Source organism: Limulus polyphemus, unplaced genomic scaffold (assembly GCF_000517525.1).
Source record: "Limulus polyphemus unplaced genomic scaffold, Limulus_polyphemus-2.1.2 Scaffold2944, whole genome shotgun sequence".
NCBI classification, from domain to species: domain Eukaryota; kingdom Metazoa; phylum Arthropoda; class Merostomata; order Xiphosura; family Limulidae; genus Limulus; species Limulus polyphemus.
The window spans coordinates 35,290-44,940 of NW_013668554.1; the positions used below are offsets into that span (position 1 = coordinate 35,290).

The window sequence follows — 9,651 nt, forward strand, 5'->3', positions numbered from 1 at the left end:
AAATAAAAAATACATTTATGAAACAAAATTAAAATGTTTTTTTTTTTTTATATTCATATATAAACATAAAATCCTAGTTAAAAAATAAAAAAAATACTCTTTTATTATTCAGGTTTACTTAGAAATATTATTTTTGGTCTTGTATATTAATCAAAACTGTAAGGAGAGTACGTGGTTATTGAATTATTAAAAATAAACAAAACTTGCATTTTATGGACAATAAAAAAAAGTTTTAGAGATTTTGAAATAACATACTAAAACATAAAAAGTAAGAAGTTCAAATCTGGAACAAATATAATCAGTTCTTATAAATACCATTTCCTAATGTAATTTCCAAGATATTAAATATCATAATGTGAAAAAACAATTTACCAAAAGTAACAAGCTTTATGTTTCTTAAACTACATGCATTTATGAAAGTTCTTATGAAGTTTCAAACAACTTCATACATTAGTTTTATTGTTGGAACAAAATATAGCAACACTTGCATTGGCTATGCAGAAAGTTGTAACCGGCAGTGATCGGGTTAAAGGGTTAATAAAGCCAAACTCTCCTTTTTCATAACCCCATGTTGTTATTACAAATAACACATTAAATAAGTGACACAATTTCATCTTAGGCCTACAACTTATTAATAGCATGTTGTATCTTCAAGACTGTATTTTCATACCCATCCTTCTGAAAAATAAAAATTTAAACCCACTCTTTTCAGGAAATCATTGATTCCACTCTCCCCATTAAACTCCTGTAAAGTAGTATTAAATGGAGCCTAGCTTGTGTTTTTGCAAATCACATTTTTCTTTTTACTAATTTTCATGCCACTTGGTATAAAGTGTTTTTCACACTAGTACTCCGGAGAGGGATGTGTGACAGCTACACATTTCATGTGTTTAGAAATGGTATAAAATACAACATAAAGTGCAGTAGAGCATGTTGTCTTTAACACAAAAAATGTAATTTTGAGTTGATAAAAATATACTTACGAAATAGTATATATGTGTAAGTATTTTGTATTTACAATTGAAAACTGAATTTTATTTTGCAGCAGGAGTTAACTTTACTGAATGCAGCTGGTGACAGTAGTTCACAGGTGAGTGTTTAATTTCTACAGTATTGTTATAAATGTATTAATGTTTACTAAGGGAAATTCACCTGACAAGAGAATGAGTTTTTTTTCATAAAAATCCAAATATAAGATTTTGATTTCAAAACAAAGGTGCAGCATTGTCTCAAATGGTTTTAAATACAACAGTTACTTTAAAAAACAGTAATTTTAATTTTCCACACTTCTGCTCTGCACATACAAGAAAAAACAACCTGTGATTGTTTTAGATATAGAAAAAAGTATTTTAACCCATTGTTTACATGGTATTGTATTCACCTAGTTTTTAAGTTCATTATTTTACTTTAAAGCAGTGGGAATAAGTATTAAATAATTTTGTTTATGTGTTTGTTTGCTAGAGTACTTCTCCTACAAAAGCAACTACAAACATTACCCACTTAGTCAAGAGAAAGGTGAGTGTAGATTATCTACTTATTTACTGTTGTGGGTTTTCACCACTATCATCAAAATTATTAGAAATGTGTTATTTTTTTTTTTATTTCCATTAACTAAAAGATTGTAGCTGAAACAACTGGAGAGTGTTGATATCTACTAAAGGAGTTAAAAACCAGCAGGTATTGTGAGTACTGACTAAAACTGCAGTGTATTTCCCTAATGATGAAGATAATGTAGATTAAATTTTAAGAAATGCCATAATCATCTGAGAGAAGACTACTAAACTGGATTATTCAAAAGGAATAAAATATTAAAAATCTGTTATTTCAGAATTTCATTGATTTAAAATGAAAATTTTTACATTATTCACAAGTGAGTTTATGTAACCCTAAACAAGACTAACTTTTATGCTTGGATAAATATTAATAAAGAATAAATTTAAATGTCTAAATCAAAGCTTTTTCTTTATTTTTTTTAATGTTTCGAGCAGATGCCCTTCGTCAAGCAGTAAAGACCATTTTATTCTTTAAAACTGTTCATTTAAACTTCATACATAATTCTTCTTTTCCAAGAAGTTACAAAACACTTTAAATCTAACTGAATTCTGTACAACTAATAAAACAATTCATGTCACATTCATATGAACATTTAATTTTTCTTTATTGCAAATGCAAGAAAAGTTTCTTTGTTCATATGAAAGAAAACAACAAGGTCTTTAGTGCTTGACGAAGGGCATATGCTTGAAACATTACACAGAATATACTAGAAAAGTTTCAATTTACACATGTCAGTTTATATTTTATCATTTATCCTAGTTTTTTTCTTAAATCTTGTGGAACAACATCCATTCAGTAACATTTGTGCTGCTTGCTTCCCATGAATATTACTTTAACATGATATTTTAGGCAAAATATTTACTGTAACATTTACAGCAAACATTATAATTGTATACTTATGGATTTAGTACAAAAACTAGAATGTCTCATGCTGTAATAATTTTTAAGAAAATCAAGTCAAAATTAATGTAGTAGAATTGACAATACAATAATTTAAATAAATTAAAAACATTGTTTCTTTAAAAAGTGATCAATTCAACTTTAAAATATTAAGTGGAAGAAAAATTTATATGTATATGTATATATATATATATATATATATATATGTGTGTGTGTGTTTAGTAAAAGTAACTTTAATTATTTTTTACTTATTACTTTCAAACAATGTAGTGTATATTGCAAAAATAACATATTTCAAGTTTAATTAAAACAGAGAAAAGCAGAAGATGAAAAACCGTGTGATCTTCAAGCAAAGAAATCTCATACAAACATTGAAAGTAAATCAGCTCTGAATGGTGATAAAAATTATGAAGTACAAAGTAAAATGGTAAGTGTATATTAAGGATAGAAATGAAAAGAATTAGTGAGTAACACTATCCCAATTATATTTTGATTTTGTTACATAAAAGACATTCTTCAATTTATATAAAATTATGAACTATCAAAGTATTATGTTATTTAATCTACTATTTTTACCATTTTTGTGCACACTTGTACAATATAATACCAGATGTTTTAGTCAAGTATACAGCAATTTAATCAGTGAGGGACAGAAAACACAAGGCCTTAAGTACTTAGTTTAGTAATTATTAGCAATGGTTCCCACACCTTGCACAGCATTTATTTCATGGGATAGTGGGACAGTTATACTTGATGTTGGCTTTACTCTCTCAACATGGGCTCGGTGAATTTGACCAACTATGTAACCTCTTTGTACTTGTTTAATAAAGTTTTTATAGTTTTGTTACTACTAATTTTTAATATAGCATGTACGTCTTCACAAAATTTAGCAGACTTTCAGAAAACATAATAAGTTTTTCACATACAAAAAATCATATTTTTCGACTAGTCTGAGTGCAAAATGATTTTCATGCTAAGATTAAAAATACTTTTCTTCATCTCAAAAATCTCAAATTTCATTTGCATAATTTCTAAAATCTCCTAAATATGTTTCAAGTGTTTGTTTTCAGTAGAACTTTATATTTTATTTGTTATTTTCTCTACTTTAACTCTATACAAGGCTGGTCAGTTTGACTGACCTCATAACCACCTAACAGAAAATCAAAATAAATCTAAATTACCATTTTTCTCTTTCTAGAATGACTTAATTTGTAACATGAAACTACATTCATTTATTATAAATAGCTTTAAACTCATAACAGTGTACGTCTGTTTGTATTTAAATTTTATTGTTTTATTGCCCTTTGAACCATATCTAACTACTATTTACATCATTTTAAGTTGGAAACAACGAGGAGATCATGTTATGCTTTCAAACTACATTACCCATTTCTGTGTTGTTTTTTTTTGCTGTTGACAATGCATAACCCTACTTTTTTCTTTTTTTTTGTACCAATGGTAGTGACGGTCTAAATAATTTTATTTAATTATATAATTAAATAATTTTATTTAATTATATAATGTACCAACGAACATAGAATAATAACATGTAAAAAGCAGACAATTTCCTTTAACTATCACAATTTGTCTGGCTTTATAACTGCAACAAGAGCCGTTACAAATTCATCCAAGCTAGTCATTATCTTTAGCATAGGATCAAAGCTTGTACTAACAGAGAAAATGACAATTCTCTGTTCACAAAACAACATTATATAATATGTCATTTTATAGATGAAAACCTTGGCTTTCTATTGGTTATAGATAATATAGAAGTAAACGTAAGAAAGAACTATTAACAAATCCTAAAAGAGAGTATTTTATAATTAGTAATTTATGTCAAATTTCATACTTATTGGGGGGCTGGGGTGAATAAAATAGAGAAGACGGAATGCCTAGAGAAAATATGGCACATTTCTCACACTAGGGAAATTTCAAGATTTTATAAAATATTGCCTTATAAAAATTATGAATTTAAAAGGTATATACTATTAAAATATGAATTATTAGCTACAAGTTTATGCTATACTAATTGGTATAACATAAACAAAAAGTAGCTTAATTAAAATTTTAATGTAAGTCACTAAAACCTCGTGACATACACAATAAAGGATGACCGTGCAGAAAGATTTAAATATTTCTAGAAATTCACTCCTTACTGGTCAGTTTCTCTTGGTTAGTTTAACAATTTTTAGTTTACTTAACTTGTACTTCTAGGTGTCCTGAAGTTCTGTACTTTACCTAAGAACCCCTGAAATTTTCATGGCAGACTATTGAAAATATGTATTATAGTTGTAACAAGGGGAAAAAATTCAAATGACTGTGAAACTTGTAAAAAGTAGCGAGTAAATTAAGTAAAGGGTTTCAGTAATACTCAGAGACTTGCTCAAGAACCTTGAAAAGTTTGTGTTGATCAGAGGTTGGGAAGTTGAATAAGAATATTTACCATAGACATAAATCACTGTGAAGTATGGATAGCAATCTTTTATAATGCTGAAAAGAAACTTGCATTTTATTTACACTTTTATTACTTCTTAGGATGACACTGAGAAACCTATTGAGCAGCCAGCAGAGAGAGCCACAAGTAATCAAGCAGTGGTTTGATAGGAAGAAGTTAATTTCCCATCATTGTTATAAAGAAATTATATACAATTGTTTACTCCATGTATATATATTAAAAAAAAAAGTGTCCATGTGGGTTTTGTGAGAACAAGATGTTTTCAAATACATCATAATTTTTTTAAATGTTGACATTGTCCATTTATAGTGTGCAAGTTTTGAGGGTGGTTGTTCTTTTTTTTTACATGTTCTGTGTATTCAATATTCGTTTTCTTTAATATAGACAAAAAAATTTTCTTGTATTTGTGATAAAGAAGAATTAAATGTTCATATGAATGTGACATGGAATTTTTGATTAGTTGTACAGAATTAAGTTTTGAAACAGAATTCAGTTAGCTTTAAAGGGTGTTATAACTTCTCAGAGAAGCAGAATTATGTATTAACTTTAAGTGAACACTACCATTATTGAATTTTAACTCTACTGGATACATTTTGGTTTTAATCGTGTAAAATTACAATATACACGGGGTCAAATTAAGACCACATTAAGCTCATAGGAAAATTCAGTTGTGTAGGTTCTCCCTTCCCCACAAGGTTTTTTTTTTCATAGAAACATTATCCATAAGAACAGTTCACAAAATCAAAATGTTTTTAAAAAAAACTAAAGTTTTCAATTTAAACAAAAGGGAATCCGCAATAACTCTGGCAACTTGAAATTCTTTTGGTAAAGATGAGAGTTAGTTAATCTATGAGACCTTTTTATTAGCTATATTTTTATGTGCCAGCAATATCAAGTGTGGAGTGCACATATACCTGATTCAATTTTATTACTCCTCATTATCTCTACCAGCCTACCCTCAAATTGAAATTCTTTCAGGCAGGATTAGAGTAAATTAATTTATGAGACATTGGGCATGGTCAAATACGTCAGTCCAAAGGGTTTGACCTTCTGAGCCCAAAACTGTAATTAGATCTCAAATCGGTTACGAGCTAAAAGTTTGCACTTGACAAAAAAACTCGGAGCTGTGGCTAAAAATTATCTGAAAAAGGTATTTGAAAAAGTACATTTTCCTACCTGTTTCCAAAAACCACAACTGCTAGAGACCCATCCTTTTTATAAACTGTTTTTAAATGTCATTTCTGATAGTTCAAAGTGTATGTGTCCATGTCTTAGAAGCAATTGTATTACGTGTACACTATTTACAACAACATATAATTGATCAAAACAGAAAGATAATAATTGAATTGGTCTGTAACTTATAATTGAAGGATTCTAATCACTCTTGTACATATTAATTTGAATCCACATAAAGTGAAGAAGTGTTGACTGGATGCAAACTCTGTCAAGTAGTTCAGAGATGGGGAGGGGCAGACATAAATATAGCCATTGTGTGCCATTTATTTTTTTCAAAATGTTTACACAAAACTATTATACAAGGACTAGCTGTACCTAATTTTGAAATGTACAAGAAAGGAAGCAGGTAGTTAACAGTTTCCACAGACAACTCTTGGATTACTCTAATTGAATAGTAGGATTTGGCTGTCACTTTCTATAAGAGCACTTGCAGACCCAATGTGAGGAGTGCATTCTAGCAGCAATAGGATGTGAACCATGAACCCTCATATGGTGTGTTGGAACTGTGGACATATAGGCAAGTACCTGCCCTGTCTATTGATTAATGTGGCCCTAAGTAGACACAACTTTTCTATGCATTAAAAGGTGCATTTTATAATACAAAATATGAAGTTACAGTGTTTATAAAATATTATGATGTTTCAGTCAATATTCAAAACATGAACAAAATGTTTAAATGTAGGTGATTTTCTCTGGTTTACATTAGCCACTTTTGTCTGAATCAAGTTGCAAGCATGTATTACTGCAGTAAGTTCAATGAAACTATCACAAAAAAAGATCATTAAGCCATAGAAAAAACCATTTTAATGAGAAAAACAAATATACATTCATAAGTCTGCCATAATAGTCAAATTACTGCCACTTTTATATGATTATGGTAGATAAAAGTTAGGAACAAAGGGAGTGATACGTCACCTAATTGTATTATCCATGGTTTACAACTACAACAAAATAATTTTCCTTCTAGCTGATTCTAGAAAGTAGAAACAGACTTGTTTTAATTTAAAAAAAGCACAAGTTTTGAAAATGTTTGGTTTATCACTTCTTAGACATTTCTTTTAGTGTTTAATTTTTAATTACATAGGAAAGAAATTGAATAATACACAAATTAAATAATCAGTTAAGATCAATTATAAAATCTGTCACTGGGTTTCATTAAGTAATGTTTCTTTACATTTGTGTTACATACATATCAAAAATCCAGTGAAGTGAATGTACTGTAATATTTTTAAAGTGCTCATTTCAAGCTCAAGCCTTACTTGTTTCTTAGCCAGTTATGCTATATTTTGTATGTGTGTGTGTAACTGAAACACAAATTATAATGTAAATACAAAAATGGTTCGGGGAAGAAAAGTATACTTTGGAGTATGGAAATATAAACATTTTAACTGTGAATAAACATTTTAGTATTTTATTCTTAACTATTATTTAAAAATGTCTCTTGCCCGAAACTCGTCTTATAAAATTGGCTTAAAAAATGATGATTATTAATGAAGGAAAAACTACATTCGGACGGTAAATACTAATACTACGTGTTAAATGTGTTGCATACATTATACTGATTCCAAAGTATGTGACAAAATGATCTGCTGACAACCAATTACTGTAGTAACCACATATTGTATTAAATACATTATACTGAATCCAAAGTGTATGATGAACTAACTTATCTGCTGACAGTCAATTACTGTAGTAACCACATATTGTATTAAATACATTATACTGAATCCAAAGTGTATGATGAACTAACTTATCTGCTGACAGTCAATTACTGTAGTAACCACATATTGTATTAAATACATTATACTGAATCCAAAGTGTATGATGAACTAACTTATCTGCTGACAGTCAGTTACTGTAGTAACCACATATTGTATTATATACATTATACTGAATCCAAAGTGTATGATGAACTAACTTATCTGCTGACAACCAATTACTGTAGTAACCACATATTGAATTAAATACGTTATGCTGAATCCAAAGTGTATGATGAACTAACTTATCTGCTGACAACCAATTACTGTAGTAACCACATATTGTTTTAAATACATTATACTGAATCCAAAGTGTATGATGAACTAACTTATCTGCTGACAGTCAGTTACTGTAGTAACCACATATTGTATTATATACATTATACTGAATCCAAAGTGTATGATGAACTAACTTATCTGCTGACAATCAATTACTGTATTTAAGTACAAATGTCTTTGGAGCAACTAACAATTATTGTAGTAACTGTTTGGCACACTGATCAAATTTAACCATGTTCATACAAGTAGTTGGGAAAGGTATGTAACAAATCTTTCTATACAAAGTATTCATATGCTCGGATAATAAATATGTGTCCAGAAAGGGAATTTAGAATTACCAAGACTGGGATATCTCGTGTACTTAATGGCATTAAGGAAAAATGCAGGAATATAGATGAACTTTAGGAACTAACTCCATCCAGAAAGATACATGTAATAAGTCGTACCCCAGCCTTGATAAGCAAATTGTGGCATCTTGTAACAGGTAATAATCTGAACACGTAACTCAGTAGGAAAAATTGTCCACATGACCCATGTAACAATACACAACATAATCTAGAAGGTTCTCCATTCAGAAAAGTGACACAAGTTGCTTGCACATTGTATCCAGGAGGGATCACCTGTATGAATGGTACCTAGATGGGAAAAAAACTGGCAGTATGTGGTGCCTTGAGATGAAGTATATTTGTACCTTGATAAATATTAAACTATTTGTGCCATTTTCTACTGGTCAGTGGGTGAAAATGTTTTCTAAATGTGGTACACAGAATGTTGTTGCATGTTTTGAAGGAATTCATGATCATTGGTATATACTGCTCCAGGGATAAGTTAGGGATCAAGAAAGTGAATACAAAGATCAAGAAAGACTCTGCTTATTATCAGACTAATGTTCTGGACTCTTTATTCCACACAGAAATACTGGCTTTGTATGGAAACGAGACCAACAGTATATGGGTTCACCAAGAAATAGCTTCCAGTCAATACCTCTCATTTAACTGTTGCATAACTCAAGCAGCTGGAGAATGAAATAGGTATTCATGCTATTTCGTACAAAGAAAAACCAGCAAAGTTGCTGGACACACCATTTATGGATTTCTGTGCAATTGGACCGTTGAACCAAGCACCAGGAAATCCTTGACTTCATTCACTAGATGGTTTATGGAAAGCCAACATGGAGAAATGATGTACTTTGAATGTGACAGCCTCAGAATTGAGTGCTTTTGCAATGGAAAGTATGCAGCAGTGCTATTTCTAAAGATACATGGTCATTGGCTAGAGCATGACTAAACATGGCAAAATGGAATTTAATGATGTGGTGTAGCTTCAAAATTGTTTTAATATAATGTACCAACACTGTATATGCATTAGAACAAACTTAAAACATATTAAATCATTAATTTTAGAGCAATAACTGATTCCTTTTAATCTTCTGCACTTGAGAAGCTGCAAATGGTCAACTGACAAAATGAA

General features: G+C 29.6%; 1 protein-coding gene across 1 annotated transcript in view; it reads left to right on the forward strand.

Moving 5' to 3' along the window:
• The window catches only part of LOC106468273 (protein HGV2-like), a 39,100-nt gene extending 33,785 nt beyond the window's left edge, over positions 1-5,315 (forward strand). Inside the window, exons 8-11 of the mRNA XM_013928692.2 lie at positions 1,046-1,090; positions 1,462-1,515; positions 2,768-2,881; positions 4,990-5,315. Coding sequence (XP_013784146.1) covers positions 1,046-1,090; positions 1,462-1,515; positions 2,768-2,881; positions 4,990-5,055 — 279 coding nt within the window. The 3' untranslated portion in view covers positions 5,056-5,315. The remainder of the gene's footprint in view (positions 1-1,045; positions 1,091-1,461; positions 1,516-2,767; positions 2,882-4,989) is intronic.
• The last annotated feature ends 4,336 nt before the right edge of the window (positions 5,316-9,651 follow it).